A 17,332-nucleotide genomic window follows, 5' to 3' on the forward strand; every position below is an offset into this window, starting at 1 on the left:
TGGTGGTGGTGGAAGTGATGCCATCTTTCTCTTTGCCCTTGGACTGACCCTGGTGTGGAGTGGAGGCTGCCTCTTACACAAACTGTTTTTCTGACTTCTCCTCCTAACTCCCAGTAATTGTGTGGAGGCATGAAATTGCTCATTTTACCCACCTTTTTGGCACTGCTTGAAGCAGCTAGTAGAAAAAGTACAGCATTGATTGTGTAAAAATCTTGAAAAATATGAATCATCTGTCTTAAACTTATATTTATGGCAATGCATCCTTCAAATGGGTGGGGGGATCCTGAGGACTAATAGAAACAAAATACCTCTCAGAATACCTCCCTAGCATTTTCTAGCTCTCATGTACCTTTTCAAAATGTATCTCCATTAGGAGAGTACTTGAATAATTTGTCAAGCGAGTGACAACTATTCCCATGGCAATTTTTAGATAAGACAATATTAGTGCAATTGTAGGTTCATCCATATATTTGTTTTTTACTGTTCATACTGGATATCAGTTATTACTTTATATTGTTTTGAAAATACAGTTAATTAGGTTTTTCCTTTCTTAGTTCATCATCTTAAACATAATTCTGCCATTCTTCCTTTTGTAAGGTTGTCATCCTATGCATGCTTACCAATAACAGTGAGGCCAATTTCTTGATAACAGAGCTACCCTAATGGGCTAATAAACTAAGGCTGAATCCTTAAAAGGTAGAAGTGCTGTGGGTGGGTGGCCCCTCTGTTTGGGAATTGGATGCACACCCTGGTGTGGGAAGGTTCACACTCCTGTTTAAGCAACAGGTTCGTTGTCTGGGAGTATTTATGGATTCCAGTTTGTGACTGTAGTTTCAAGTGGCTAGGAGTGCTTATTCCCAGCTTCAGTTGTTTCTTCAACAACAGTTGCCTGTGCTCTAGTAACTTCCTGCCTGGACTTCTGTAATGTGTTCCATGTGGGGCTGCCCTCGAAGCTAGAATGTGGCTTCTAGGCTGGTAAGAAGGGCAGCCTGATGGGACCCTCTGTCACCAGTCCTGAAAGGACTGCGCTGGCAGCCATTGAGCTACGGGGCCAAATTCAAGGTATTAGTACTAGCTTGTAAAACCCTAAATGGCTTGGGACCTCAGTTCCTAAAAGAGTGCCGTGCTCAACATCACCCGGCAGGTGAGGCCTTGTTGGTGTTGACTCTGTTGAGCCCTGCCTACTTGGTGTGGAGCCATGATAGGGCCTTTTCTGTTTGTAGACTGCCCTGCCTAGTGAAGTGCATCTGTCTCCCTTACTATTGTTTACCGGGAAAAACATTTCCCAGACATTTGATGACTGAAAGACACTGGTATAATGTTTTTAACTTCTTCTTTAAGTATGTTTTTGGTTGTTGCTTTTAATGTCTTATCATTGCTGTATCTGCCACACTGGGCAGCATGAAGGATGGGGTATAAATTGAATTAATAACTGTAATAATAAAGCTGTAATTACACTTTTGAAGGACTTATTGGAACTAGCTACATACCTCGGGGTGGGAATGTGAGTGGTTTCTGTGTTACTTGTTCCAAATTATCTTAGGGAAATCTTCTCTCCTGCCACCCACAACAAAATTGGAACTGTTTTTACTTTAGGTCTGACTCACTCTCTAGACACAGTTCTACAAAGTTATGTCTGTTCCCTTCTAGTGCAGCAACAAAACTGATAGCACATTTGCAAAGCTAAGCAGGGTCCAGTATGGTTTCAAATTGGATGGGGAACCACATGTTGAGATTCCAGCATTGCAGGGGGTTGGACTAGGTTCTTGATCTCCTCCTCAAGTCCATACTGTACTACAGGAGGAAGGGGGAGGGGAGAGCAAGCATACTCAATACCGTACTTGTCAGGGTTAACTTCTACTTCCAAACCAGCTCTCTATCTCCAACCGTAGCCACCCAGATTCCTTACCTGGAAGACTCATTTATACAATGTGTATGCAAAAAGCTCATCTGCTGCAGTTTAGACATGACATCACTTGCAGGGCAGCAAGCATGTTATGGGCTCTTGAACTATAAGTAGAACACGAACTCCTATATTGTTTGCACCTATCTTGTAATTAGAGGTATGTTTTGTGAGTGAAAATCAGTAGCTGAAGATGTGAATCTGTCCCTAGTGCTATAAATATTTCGTACCACATACTAAATCATTTTTATGGCAGTCTAACTCAGTGTTGTGGGAATTTTATTAATTCTCAAATGGTGAAACCAAGAGGCTTTGTGTGTGAGTAAAAAATAACACATATTGACAGTTTGCTGCACAAGAAAATGCTAAGAGAGTTTCACTTCTCAGTCAGTGGGAGACTGATGAATTTCATAAGTTGGTGGATCCCCTTAGTAGTAATAATATGTTTGGAAATTACTGACTTAAGCTGATCTTGTGGTTATGAAAGGTTTTATTAGTACAATTTTTTTTGTAATTGATTTCTACCTTTCAATAATCATAGCGAGAATGCTGTGTTCATTTTAAATCTTTCTTTTAATAATTCCTGATTGATTTAAGCAACTCCAAAAGCAAATTAGGTGTATTTGTTTTACAACAGTGCATGAGAGTTTTTTGGGTAACAGGTTTTTTGATAATTTAACAGCTGCAATGGTAGATAAGTACTAAAATCAGGTAAAGATTCAACATATAGTAGAATATAGCAGTAGTGAGACAGTAGGCAATGCTTTTCTTAAAGAGATAACAGTTAAACTTGACAATATTTTATATTGTTCTTAAGTTTTATTATATTCTTATGAATAAAATGAAAATATACATGCATATAGCCTGCTGGATCAGGCCAATGGCCCATCTGGTCCAGCATCTTGTTCTCACAGTGGCCAAGCATAATGGCAATTCATGATTAAGCCACGTTTTTGTGGAACCTGGAGCGTCACTTTTAGGGTTTCCTGAGTTTGTTTTTGGTTACACCTTGTGATTAGTAATTTTAAACTTGGTTCATAAAACTAAAGTGGGGAGAATTATTCTTAGGAAAAAGATTTCTGTTACATCTGAATAGTTACATGTATGCATTAAAAAAAAAGGAAAATAAATAAGAATATGCATCTAGCTGATCCTATCCAAAACGGTTCCTATGAGATAAAATTCTGTTAAGCAAATGTCTGAATCCTTAGAATCTTATGTTGGTTAGCAGCTCTTTCTGGTTTTCAATGTATCACTTCAGGTCTGATCTTCACTTTCTCTTGAGAACCTCCAAGACTTTGCCTTTGCAAGTACCTCTCTAACTGTGACCTTGAGCTATCTCCCCCCCCCCTTCTTTTTTGTATAAATCAAACCACAAACCAGCCTACATTAAAAAGTACACTCTTCCTTTAATCCCTTTTGCAGACCACATGCTGAAGTGGTTATCTGCCAGCCAAGGTTGACTCTAGGAAGCAAGTTAACCATGTAATTCGCAAACCAAACTTTATACAAGATCATTGTTTCTTTTTAAACAGTCCAATTCTTTCACACAAGCCAACTTCAAACCATGAGTTATGAAGGTGACTTCTTAAACAAAGTGTTTGTTTTAAACTAGGATATCTAGTTTGTACATAATTATTTGAAAGCAAAGCTAAATTTGGCAGAAATTATCCCACTAGTCTTATGGGAGGAGCAGAGAGGAGTGAGAGTTGTGTGAGCCTCATTTTTTGCTTGGCCTTATGGACACTTTGTTATGTACGTATTCAGTGGTCTGTGTTTTCCTGAGCTTGAGTCTGCACCAAGGATTCTGAGCTCCTGTGTTCTGATTCGATACACGATATCCAATCACAGAACATTTCAGGATTTTGGCCTCTGCCATTGGCCCTTAAACTCTTAAGTCATGATTTGCAGCTTGGAAGTTTAGACGGCCATTCATGTCAGGAGTGGGAGTGGCCCAGGCCTTCAGGAATGTATATAAGCTGTTGCTTTGCCCCTGTTGTCCAGTTCTGGCTGCCTTCAGGAGCTGCTACGGTCGTGGCGCCCACCATTTTTCCTTTCCGAAAGTCCCCATATGATGTGTTGTGCACAAGACGCATCATATGGGGACTTCCGGAGAGGAAAAATGGCGGGTGTCATGGCAGCGAGCAGCTCCTGAAATCAGCCAGAGCCAACTACGCTTCCGGGTTGCTGAGGCTGCCGCTGCCACGTTTCCTGGGGACAGATTTGCAAATCGGGGGACATTCCGGGGACGGAATTTATCCGGGGACAGATTTGCAAATCTGGGAACCGGGGACGTCTGGTAACCCTAAGTTATCACTGTGTTTGCCTTGTGGGAGCCCACCTGCACTTCAGGCCTGTCCTTGTAGCACTAAACGATGGTTTAGCATTCAATGCAGACCAGGCCATTCTGTTTCTGTGTTGAGGTTTTTAATGGTTTTTCTCCACCGTTATACGTGCTTTCTTTGATATTCTGTGATACAACCCTTTGAGTAATAAATAATTTTTAAAGTGGAAATTTTATAATATTTTCATTCTTTCTTCCCCTGCTCCCTTCCCCACACTTCCTTGAGTGCTGATGATTTCAGGCTTAGTTTGGATTGCATGAGAGATCATTGGAGACTTAAGATGGTATCATTGTAATATTTCTTTTATGTACACAGCTACTAAGACTGCATCATGCTTTCTAAAGGAAACAAGTGTGTCTCAAAGTGTTTCACCTTTAGTTAACTTTCAGATCTGTTTGCCACTCTATCCGAAGAACAGCTGTTCACTGCCATAACACCACATCTCTGCATTTCTCACTAGCCATAGCTTGTTATGTTTCAAAGGCAGGAGAGAGACAGCGTTTTGGTCATTAGTTCCCATAGAAGGAACATCAGCTTATCATCTGTGACTGTCGGAAAGCAATTAGGTTAATGAAAGATGGTTTCATGGTGGGGTGAATTTTGTCGTCAAGGTTGGCATGCACCATTCATTTGGGGTTCACCTTTTAGCATTATAATGACAATAAATGCCATTTTTTTATTCGCTTTGAGATAGGCTAGTTAAGCACCCTTTTAGCATAATTTAGGAAATAATAATTTCAGATACACATGAATTGCTTCATTTTAATACAGTTCATTCACAGGGTCTAATTGGTACATAGTGTCTCTGATGTTCATTAAAATGTAATAATATAAAGGCAGTAACACCAAGACAGTTGCATATGAAGAGCATATCTATTCTAAGCATAAACCTGCTGGTGCTTATGTTCCACTTTTACCCACACCAGCTTGCATGTAACCTCAAAGCTGACAGCCTGTTACAAAACAATTTTTTTTAGTTTAGTAGTTTTTAGATTTTTCTGGGAAACCATGATGCAACAAGAAGGACAGTCACCGTTCGAAAATAATCTTCCTGCTTTATGCTTGATGTGATTAATAGCAACGAGAGATGGTGGTGAAGTTTGTTTATTTTATTTGTTTAGTAATGTACAGTGGTGCCCCGCAAGACGAATGCCTCGCAAGACGGAAAACCCGCTAGACGAAAGGGTTTTCCGTTTTTGAGTTGCTTCGCAGGACGAATTTCCCTATGGGCTTGCTTCGCAAGACGAAAATGTCTTGCGAGTCTAGAGATTTTTTTTTCGCTTTCCCCCCCCTTTATCTAATCTGCTAAGCCTTTAATAGCCTTTAATAGCCTTTTAGCAGCTAATCCCCTAAGCCTTTAAGCCTTTAATAGCCGCTAAACCGCTAATAGCGCTAATCCGTTAAGCCGCTAATAGGGTTGCTTCGCAAGACGAAAAAACCGCTAGACGAAGACTCTCGCGGAACGGATTAATTTCGTCTTGCGAGGCACCACTGTATATAGGTTGCCTTTTTTGGGAAGGCAACTTACACATCATAAAACAGAGTTTTTAAATTACAGAGGCAGTATCTATAACTTTAAAACAATGGCCAGTTAAAGCATGTAAGACAACATAAATCTTAGCAGAAAAAGAGCTATACAATCTAGGAGAGTTCTCTAAAAGTAAAAAGTAAAATAAAATTTGAAATGCCTTATTTAAGAGAAGGTGGACCAAAATAAGTGGGTTTTTAAAAATCCACTTAAATATTTAGAGCACCAAGGACAAATGTACTTCTGTGGGGAAGGAATTTGACAATCTGGGAGCCACCACAGTTTGGGGGGCGGGGAAAGGCAAGTAAGGAGTGGGCACACAATAGTGGCTTATAAAATTATATGTGCTGTAAGAAACTGGATAGAGAAATTGTTATCATTTCTTATAATATTAGGATGCAGTGAAGGTGAGTGGTGGAAGATTTCAGGGCAGACAAAAAGAAGTACTTATTCACATGACTTTTGGAATTAGTTACCACAAAATGTGATGATGGCCACCGACTTCTGTAGCTTTAAAAATATGATTAGGCAAATTCATGGAGGACAAGTCAGATCACTGGCTACTAATCTTGATAGCTACCTCCCAATTATCAGAGGCACTATGCCTTTGAATACCAGCTGCTGAGAAACAACAGAAGAGAGGACTCTTCCCCTCATGCCCTGCTTGGGGTCTGCCCAAAGGCATCTGACTGGACATTGTAAGAGACAGAATGCTCAACTAGGTAGGCCTTTCATCTGATCCAATAGGCCTCTTCCTGTGATCTTAATTTATAATGTTTTAATCCTGAACCAGTGTTCAGTTGTTTGTGTTGGTTAGGTTTTCCGAGTTATTTATTTAACAATATAACTAAATGTTTATAGCTCAGGCACTGTTGTATGTATTTATTACATTAAAAGACTTTCTTTTATGATTCACAGTACTATTTTACCGTCCTCTTTGGTCATGAAGGACAGAAGCCACTTGAGCTCCGTTGCGAGGAGGAAGCAGATGGGGAAGAATGGGTAGAGGCTATTCACCAAGCCAGGTACGAAATCTCCACTTACAGTCCCCACCTAGTCAAGCACTCCTTTTGTTTACTGAGGAAAAATCTACTTCCTTCTCTCTTGTACTATTCTGGACTCCGCAGATCACACAACAATACCATTACCTGCCACTGATCTTCTTCCTTCTTCTCCTGATACAAAAAGCCTGGAGTTGTCCTGAGGGTCAAACTACACAGTACAGCCCATGCCTTGAAGGGCAGAGTTTTGTTGTTTTTTACCACATGCAGGAAGACTGTTCCAGATAGGGACTCTAGCATGATGGGTTGGGGGATTGCCCCCCATAGCCCTAGTCCTGGCCTTGCAATCTCTTTCAGAAATAAGATCCCATTAAAGCAGATGAATTTTTTCCACAATGCAAATTACAGGCACATGGTGGGAGCAATGGGCTAATGCCACTCTGGAAACCTTTGCACTCTGGAAACCTTTGCACTTAAAGGCACAGCTTTGTGCCTTTTTTCCACAATGCAAATTACAGGCTCATGGTGGGAGCAATGGGCTAATGCCACTCTGGAAACCTTTGCACTTAAAGGCACAGCTTTGTAGCAAACAACATGCAGTTTGATCCTCTGGAGACAGTTTATTCCCACCATCACTTATCAGGAAGTATGCAAAACTCTCATCCCTCTGATACCTCTATACAGTAAGTCACTATATCCTACATATAAGTCCATAGACACTTCCATACAGTAGTAATTTTCCTTTCATTGCCCCAGTATGATTCACTGCTCTGCCTGTCATGGTGGCTAAAAACTTTTGGCTTGAGCTGTGGCACTAATAATGTGATATGCTATATTAAGAGCACGTGATGCAAGTAAGATGGCAGGCCAAAGGAGAATGGACTATTTCAGAAGACGAGGAGTTGGAATGCATTACTTTGGTCAACGTGATACTTCCCGCCAATCAAATTGTGAGGGAAGAGAATCTCTTGCACTCCTTTCAGTCAGGACATGAGAAATGCTGAAAGCATGGACTGTAGCCACTTCTTCCTATGTAGGCAATCAGCCACTATTAGGTCTTGCTTGATAGCACAGCCCTTTTGGTGACCAGCATTTCTTTGAATCTCCTTACAGCTCACTGATACCTGGCCGTACTGTGGTTCACTGTTTAGGTCTGTCTTTTACAGTAAGGGAAACATGTTACTGATTTCTCCTGTCTTCCTTTTTTTTTTTAATGATATTTATTAAGAATTTTAGAATTACAAAAAAAAGAGAGAAAAAGAGAGAGAAAAAACAAAAGAAAAACAAACCACAATCGAACAATACAAATTAATAAAAATCAAAATCAAGAAATAACACGACACAATCAAAAAACATAAATATGCCACAAACATTTAAAAACAAATCCAGTATTCTCAAATCCTTAACTGTCATTACCTTCTTTCTTTGACCTCCTCACTCCTCCCTTTTTTTGTATCCTAGTTGTTAATTGTCACAGCAAATCCTTTCCATATTTCATAATATTCTGTCATTACAGTACCTTAATCTATTTTAATCTTATCTTACTATAAAAAACCTTAAACCTTAAAACTTAGATCTTATTTATACAAATTTCTCCTAACCATAATATTCTTACATAATTCTTTAAACATTTTTGCTAAAGCCAGATAATTTCATTCCAACATTTTTCTAACGTTCATCGATTTTATAAAACAATCCTAATAAAAAAAAAATTTTTTTCTTCCAATCTTCATCCAGCGTCTCTTCCTCCTGGTCCCGGGTTCTGTCAGTCCTTTCTATCCCATCAATCTAGCGCATTAACCTGGTAATCTTATGTCCGAGGCCCTTAAGTCCCTTCCATGTCCCATCCGCAGTTCTTCTTCATATTTATACCTGTACTTTACTTTGTCTCCTGCTCCTTTCACTCGTGGGAATTCCAACTTAACAGTGTTTTTGACCCTTCTCGACAAATCAGCCCCTTTTCCATAGTCCACACTAAACTCCATGTGGTATTTAAAAACATGTTTCAAAGTCCCTACAGAATTAAGAGCCCCCACAACCCCAAACATCTCCCGGCCCATTGCCAGACTTGAAAAGTCCAAACATCCCTGCATAGGGGGGTCCATCCAACCCCCCATTTCCAAACCAAACCAAACCAAACCAAACTTTATCTTTCCAAATCTGGCTTTTTCCAAGTTCATTTGTCAAATCCAAGAACTCATGTTCCTGCTGGGCCATAGCTCCCTCCATCTCTGGCGCCCAAGGTTCAGCAACATCCTCTTCCCTCATCTGTTCTGTCGGAGCACACTCCTGATTTGATTCCTGGGTGGGCTCTATATAGTTTCCCACTAGCTGTCCAAAATTTCTGATCGCAACAGTCATCAAGTCCGTCTTCTCATGTAGCTGTTCCAGTAGGGCACTTGTTTTACAGAAAGCATGCAGCAGAGCTTCTGAATACATTGTTCTGCAAGGTCAGAAGTCTATTCCCACGATCGTAATCTATTGCAGCTGCAAGCTCCCCGGTTCAGAATTGGTGACAGTTTCACAGGCTCCCTCTAGGGGAAGAGCTTCTATTTGTTCTTTTCTTTTAAAGGCAGATCTAACAACAAAGTTTCCTTTTTCAGATATTTTGTCAATATTTGTTCCTTTAAAATGCGAAGGGGAACAATGGAATCACTATGTTTCTCTTCTTTTAACTATCTGTCAAAGACGTTTGTCTCTGGTCAATGAGCTTCCCGAAAAACGTCAGTCCTGACACCCCGCTCCAGTATCAAGATGGTGGAAAGTTACTTTGCGTTACACTCTCTTCTGCAGGTTTAAACAGTCCGGAAAAAATCCCCCCTCTTCTGCTTCCGAAGGGGGTTCAACAATTTTAAATGATGAAAGTTAATCCTTTACAGGCGATTTTCTGAACTCTAGTTTGCCATGTCTTTGCTTTAATCTATCTACAAGAAACGGAAGGCTGACTTCCTGTTTAGACCTTCCCGTTTCAGTGCCAAATTGAGGTAAATTTCTTAGTGCAATTTTCCTTTCTACTCGCAAATCATTATTTGAAGTCCAATTGTCCGAAATTTAAGTACTCACGGGTAGTTGTTTTAAAAGCCAAATTGTCCCAGGAAAAAGGCAGCGCTCTCCGGCAACGGCTGTGCGGCTTCGCTCCACGGAAGAAGCAGTTGACTCTCAGCACCGCGCCACTTCCCCCTCTTCACTCCGGAGCCCGTTAGTGGGTTCCTTTGCGGGTTGGGGGGGCGCTAAAGGTGCACGCCGAGTCCCATGGTCACAGCCTTCATCCGCCTGTGATTTTTGAAAGGGCCCCTGCTTCGCCGTAGCGGGAAAGACCCGTTTCCCGTGGAGCTGGTCCCTCCAAATCAGAGGGAGTCCGCCATTACCGATGGCGCCACCCCGGAAGTCCTGATTTCTCCTGTCTTCCTGTTCCTATACTGTTCTGGTAACATTACAACAGTAAGATCATGTGAGAGTTACAGACAACATGGTTATGTGTCATGTCAATGCCTCTCTTCTCTGGTATGTAAAATAAAAGCTGTCTTCACTGAGGGAAAAGGATGTAAGCTCTGGGTGAAATCAGGAGATGATGAGTAGCCAACTGTTTTCATGAGCATGGAAACAAAGATAGTGTAGTTTATAAATTGTGGGTGATGATCATGGTAAGAAATCTCAAGCTGTCCTCTGTTGTCTTCAAACAGCTCACAATGATCTCTTATAATTTAGGTTTAATCTGAGTTTCTTTTCCAAGCCAGCAACCAAATTTAATAGCTATTCCCAGTTTCTGCCTTGGAGTTGATAGAATACTGTTAGATCATAATAAATAGCTTATTCATAGTTTCAGAATTATATGGATAGGAATGAGTCGACCTTTTAAAGATCTCAAATCTATATTATAAAGTGTTTTAAAAATGATTATTGCCAAGCAAGAAAAGGGATAAAAAATTAGAATACTCAGTTTAGGCTAGTCTTGAGCAGACCTTAGGACATACTTCTGAGTAGACATGTATAAGATTGTGCTGTTAATTCGTTGCTTTATATTGCTTTTTCTGGAGCAGAGCTGTTCCTCTCAAGCAGGCAAAAGTGTGAGGAAGTGAAATAATCTGTTGATTGGAAAATAACCCATGCAGAAATAGAATGTTTCTGTGCAGAAGGTGATATTGCTCCATCCTACAGTGTTCTGTGTGCACCTTGTCCAACAGCCAGGCAAAGGATTTCAGCACTGATTCTACTGAATTGCTTATGTGCCTTAAGGGCAATGTCTCTGCCAGAAAGCCGGAGACCTCGAGAGCAATGTCTTGCATCAGTTCTTAACAACTTGGTTGTGTTTTAGAGCCCCACATGCTAAAAGCCTTCCCATTCTTTTCTGCAAGCGGGAGTCACCTCACACTTTCACAGGCATTCATTATTGAATGTACTGATATTGTGCCAGTCTTTTAATTAGGGGTTATGGAGGGAAAGAGAGGTTACCAATCTATTATTAATTTAAATTAATAGGTGGGATCAGCTGCACCCACCCAGACAACACATACATAACTCTTAGAATGAGAGAGTCCCATGAGTGAACTTGCCCCAACTCATTTTTAAAAGCTTGGCATGAGGGGGTGTCAACTGTTGGGACACCACTGTAGCTGCTATTTGGTTATAAACCTCTTGCCTAGGAATCTTGACTTCTGGACCTTGCTCCTGAGTCTGTTACTAGCTTGAATAAAGATATTTCCCTTACTTTTTAGCACGAGTTGCTGTCATTTTGTTTAGGGATGGGAGCCTGATACAGATAACCAATTTCCTCCAAGCATATATCTTGACACTATGCTAGAGTAGGAGAGATGTAGTCTGTTTTCCTCTCCGTTTAATGTAATATTTTCAGAAGTACTGTTTTCTTCTTCAACTTAAATGTGCTACCTACCATAATTAACGCAGATTGTGATGGGCATTCTGCTAAATAAAACATCAACCCTCCCCTTTTTACCTCTTTGCAGCTATTCAGATATCCTGATTGAGCGGGAAGTTTTAATGCAAAAATATATTCATCTAGTTCAGATTGTAGAGACAGAAAAGATTTCAGCCAATCAGTTACGACATCAGCTTGAAGACCAAGACACAGAAATTGAAAGGCTTAAATCAGAGGTATGTTCAGATATGATGCGCAGGTTACATTTTATCACTAACTTTTATATATATTTATATATTAGGAGTGCAATCTACTTCCCTTTTGAGTCAATGGGTTTTTTTTCAAAAAACAACAACTCCTCTTAAATTATTATGTGAATGAATTGAACCTTAGGTTAATTGTGAAGTGATCACCACTGAGTATGTAGACTTAGATTTCCTTGCCTGATAATTTCCCTGACTTCATCCGTAATCTTCATTAATGATGCAGACTTTAAAAACTGCAACAGAATAATGCAATTTTATTTTAGTCTTTGCCATTTTTTTTTTAATGTCGTGTAGCATGGCATTATATTTCATTTCCCTAAAGCAGGAATTTACATGTTCTTATCCACCAAGCTAAAATGCATCCTACTAGCCACCTGTTGTGGCCTGCTAAGTGCTAAGTCTTGTTTTTACACTCTCAGGCAGTCAGAGACCACAGATGTCCTGGTGACTGCTATGGTATGTGGGGCTTCGTAGATCACAGGTTGTGTACACCTACTCTAGAGTAGGTAGGTGATTATGTAACGCAAGTCTAAGAAGCCTCAAAGATCTGGAAATTAAGGGTATTGAAGTCTCAAGTTAGATTCCGGAACTGAGAATTCTGAGTAGAAAACCCTAACAGTTATGGGCTTTTCTTATTTTATTGCTTTTGACAGATTGTAGCTCTTAACAAAACGAAAGAACGAATGCGACCTTATCAAGGCAACCAAGAAGAAGAAGATCCTGATATTAAGAAAATCAAAAAGGTAAATTTCTGTTTCAGTGGGACTTTATAAAATAATTTGTCCATACCTTTCTTTGAATTAGAAGAAATAATTTATTATGTGTAAAACTCTTCCATTCAGCTCAGTATGTGTTGAATTTTAAAACTGCAGCAAGATCACCTAATATCTGAAGTATACTATTTAGTCGAGCAGGCAGATAATGGTGAATTGGGGTAGATGTATGTAAAGTGCATATCACGTTACCCAGTATAAACTGCTTGAAAAAGGTTTACTGACCATTGTGTTTTCAAGCCACTTTAATTAAGATTTCTTTTCCTTATGATTTTACTTCATCCAGCCCAATCCACAGATATGTGTGCATTGCTCTGTATTTGACACTGTAGCTCAGTGGAAGAGTAAATGCTTTGCATATGCAAAAAATTCCCAGGTTCAGTCCAAGTAGGAAAGGACTGCTGTCTGAACTGCTGGAATGAGTTATCATAGGCAGTACTGAACTAAAAGGACTATTGGTTTGACTTGGTGTAAGGCAACCATGCCTGGCACCAGCATACAGCGAACTGGGACATATGGAAGCTCTCACAGCACTGCTTCTGTGCCTACTGCTACTAGTCACTTGCCCACCCATGATAATGGTGGCGGTACTCATTGGAGCCTAAGCTCTGCATGCTAATTAATGGCTGATCCCACCTCCCAACGGATGTACATCGGGGCGGGAATAGCATAATTAACCCATCAGCACCAGGGAATTTGTGGATGTGCAGCTGATGAGCATTGCTGCTAGGCTTCTCCTTCTGCATGGCCTTCTCACGGCTCTAATGGTACTGCTTTACCCACCTGCCTACAATTACATTGATGGAGAGTTCTACCCATCTACATATAAGCATTTTTTCCATACAAAGGTGTAAAGGTAAAGGTACCCCTGCCCGTACGGGCCAGTCTTGCCAGACTCTACGGTTGTGCGCTCATCTCACTCTAGAGGCCGGGAGCCAGCGCTGTCCACAGACACTTCCGGGTCACGTGGCCAGCATGACAAGCTGCATCTGGCGAGCCAGCGCAGCACATGGAATGCCGTTTACCTTCCCGCTGGTAAGCGGTCCCTATTTATCTACTTGCACCCGGAGGTGCTTTTGAACTGCTAGGTTGGCAGGCGCTGGGACCGAGCGACGGGAGCGCACCCTGTCGCGGGGATTCGAACCGCCGACCATGCAATCAGCAAGTCCTAGGCGCTGAGGTTTTACCCATAGCACCACCCGCGTCCCCATCTACAAAGGTGTACATGTGTACAAAGTTTACTCCCCTGCTCACAGCAATGTCTGAAGATTGCAGAGGTGCAAGAAGAAGAAGAAGAAGCTACACACACACACACACACACACACACACACACACTTCAAAGGCCATTAAGAATGTGTTCTTCTTTTGTTGAATTACCAGGTTCAGAGTTTTATGCGAGGTTGGTTGTGTAGAAGAAAATGGAAGACAATTGTCCAGGATTACATTTGTTCTCCACATGCAGAAAGTATGCGAAAGAGAAATCAGATCGTTTTCAACATGGTTGAGGCTGAATCTGAATACGTACATCAGCTTTACATCCTTGTGAATTGTTTTCTAAGGCCGTTAAGAATGGCTGCAAGTTCAAAGAAACCACCAATTAGCCATGATGACGTCAGTAGTGTATTCCTCAACAGGTACCCCATGTGTTTATATATTTATTTATTTAATTACTTAATTAAAATATGTCCAGACCTCTTTCATCATCAAATATGAATGTATACAAAGGGCAGTTTAAAAAACGGGTAAAGTGAAATAAAACAAATACAATAAAATTAAAGATAAAGCAGCAGTGCTGTAGAATGTAATCACAGTGCAATTGGGTACATCTTTAGAATTGAGTTCAATGAGATTTACTCGCAGATAAGCATGGCTTGGATAAAACAAGTATTTGATGTATTTTGTAAATCTTGTTCCGTTATGATGGAATGAAGTAAATCCAGCTTTGGCAATTTCCCAACTTTCTTCTTCAGAGTATTTCAGTCACAGCTTTTTTCTTTTTTTCTTTTTAAAAAGATTCAGGTAGAAGTGTAGATCTTTTGCCTTCTTGAAAGCAAAAAAATTTTTCCCCGCCCCCAAAAATAAAATAAAAATAAATCATGCTACATAGATGAGGTCCAAAAGTTAGTCAGTAACATACTTTTGTTTATTTGATAAAAAAATTACAACCCACTTCTTCCAGATGTTTTGAACTATAGCTATTTATGCAGTAATGTTCAAAGAATATCTTCTAATGACAGAGTCCAACTTTTGTTTATTGTTCCAACTTTTATTTCTTCGCAGTGAGACTATAATGTTTCTTCATGAAATATTTCATCAAGGATTAAAAGCAAGAATAGCAAACTGGCCTACTTTAATTTTAGGTAAGTGCTCTTCACTAGGGCCATAATTATTTTTGCATGGCCATGTGGGGATATTAGGAGCAATTTCATCCTCTCTTTTTGCAGATGTCAAGTGTGTTTTTCAGAAGATATAACCATTTTAGGAAGGTGTAGTATGTTTCATTATGCAGAGCGACTGAAAAATTGTCTCTGCATATCAGTTCCACTGTTTAAAGTATACAACTTCTGTCAAGAGAGGAAAGGTGGTAACACTATTCCTTGTTAGGATTTCAGATTTTGCAATTCTGGATGTAGATAATTTGCACTTAATGTTCTGTTTTATTTCTAAATGTGACCTATGAAAAAATGTGGATGGCAGCAACAATTTACTTTTCTCTTTGTTCTGTATAGCTGATTTATTTGATATCCTGCTGCCAATGCTGAATATTTATCAAGAATTTGTTCGGAATCATCAGTATAGTCTACAGGTCCTTGCAAACTGCAAGCAGAACAGAGATTTTGACAAACTTTTGAAGCAGTATGAAGCCAACCCTGCCTGCGAGGGCAGAATGCTCGAGACATTCCTTACTTACCCCATGTTTCAGGTATTTTTGTTGTTACAGTGGTTTTGTGCATGTTATAAACTTATATCATTTGGTTAGTAATACTAATGGCTGTTGCTCTAGCAGATTGGTTGTTGGTTGTTGTTGGCATCCATCTGTCTTGGGAGGCAAAGGAAGAGTGCACCTTTGGGGGTAAAGTAAAACCACTGGAGAGTTACAGCACCTGCCGTGGCTGTAGAGGCTGATACAAAAGAGACGTGTTTTGTTGCAAGTGAGCCAGTACAGAAGGTGTCCTGTTTTGCTGCTACAGGTGCACCATGGCGTTTCTTTTCTCTGCGCTCCTCCCAGCAGTCATTCCTCCTCTGGTTACTGCTGTGGACAACCTGACTGTCTTGTCTACAGGTACTGTGATCGTCTGCAAGGGTTATAACCATATGGTGGGGTTAAGGTTACCAGCCTTTATGTCACATTTGCAGACATTTTTGTAACACAAGAGTTGGTGTGCCAGCAGGCCTAGTACCTGAAGCTTTTGGGGAACTTGCCATCTTCCATTCTGTGTATGTGACAAAGCCAGTGTAGACGTCGCTGAGTCAGGACTATGAGCAAGATGGGAATGTGGACTTGGGAAAGCACATCTTTATTTGAGACTCTATACTGCCATGTGATGCACAAAATCGTCCTGGCGCAGCACATGTGGAAAGGCATTGAGGCATCACTCCTGGTGGTTGTAAGTTGCCTACAACTCACTTCCATAAAGTAGAGTGCTCAACACACGCCTGATAGACCTCCATCTTGGTATTGGTCATTAGCACCACATTTTCCCTTACCTTTTGGGCATGTCTGCCTTGCCAATTCACTTGTCTAGCTCAGATTTGATGGAATGGTTGCTTGTTGTGGTGGAACCCAGATAGACAAAATCATCTATTATTTCAAGTCTGTGGTCACCAGTTCTGATGTGTGGAGTGCTGACAATGTCCTGACCCAGAGTGTTGGTCTTTGTCAGGCTGATGGTGAGGCTGAACTCCATGCAGGCTTGGGCAAAATGGTTGATGAGTCTCTATAGAGCTTCCTTGGAGTGTGCTGTCAAGGCTGAGTCATCTGCAGACAACATCTCTATAGCTGTATATTTTATCTGGTGGAAGGGTCTTGAGCATAACAACCTTTTATATTACAGTCAGAATTCGAAAGAGCTTTTAATACTTGTTGTTCAATATATTTTTGAAGACATTTTGTTTTTGTTTTTAATTATTTGTTCCTATATCCAGTGGTTGTGTGGTAAATGAAATTTTCTGCTATCAAATTAAATTAAATTCTCTTAATTATAGCACATGCAGTCTGAATGCTGACAGTGAAGAAAAGCAGTTCCTGCAAATTCAAGTCATTTAAAAAAAAAAATGCACACACTTATGTAAAACTTGCATCAAGACCTCTGAATCCATGCTCACTGTGTCATTCTGTCAATAAACCCTGGCAGCAGAGAGCAGCAGCAAACACAAGTCTTCAGTCACTGTTGTAAACCTAAAGAAAAATAAAGTGCAAAGACAGGCTCTTCTTGGAGGAACAGGGAATTAGCCTGAGAGAAGCAGCCTGCAGAAATAAGTGTAGAATCAGGGAACTAAAGTGTTTCTTTTAAGTTTGGAGGAATATAGGTATCTATGCTACCTAGTCAGCTTTAAGCAGTAGCAGATGGTGGGGCAGAGCTGTGGGGCTCACCTCACCTCCGGTCAGTGGCATACCAAGATAGAGAGAAATGAGGCGG

The 17,332-nt window shown here is 40.5% G+C and overlaps 1 protein-coding gene across 3 annotated transcripts in view; it reads left to right on the forward strand.

Annotated features, from left to right (window-relative positions):
• The window catches only part of RASGRF2 (Ras protein specific guanine nucleotide releasing factor 2), an 86,295-nt gene that overhangs the window by 21,184 nt on the left and 47,779 nt on the right, over positions 1-17,332 (forward strand). For all 3 annotated transcript variants that reach the window (XM_080972344.1, XM_080972342.1, XM_080972343.1), the window contains exons 2-7: positions 6,695-6,801; positions 11,742-11,889; positions 12,573-12,662; positions 14,073-14,326; positions 14,973-15,052; positions 15,422-15,615. In XM_080972344.1, coding sequence (XP_080828470.1) covers positions 11,776-11,889; positions 12,573-12,662; positions 14,073-14,326; positions 14,973-15,052; positions 15,422-15,615 — 732 coding nt within the window. In that variant the 5' untranslated portion in view covers positions 6,695-6,801; positions 11,742-11,775. The remainder of the gene's footprint in view (positions 1-6,694; positions 6,802-11,741; positions 11,890-12,572; positions 12,663-14,072; positions 14,327-14,972; positions 15,053-15,421; positions 15,616-17,332) is intronic.

The sequence above is a fragment of the Podarcis pityusensis genome, assembly GCF_964106645.2.
Source record: "Podarcis pityusensis genome assembly, chromosome: 11".
In the NCBI taxonomy this organism is placed as follows: Eukaryota; Metazoa; Chordata; class Lepidosauria; order Squamata; family Lacertidae; genus Podarcis; species Podarcis pityusensis.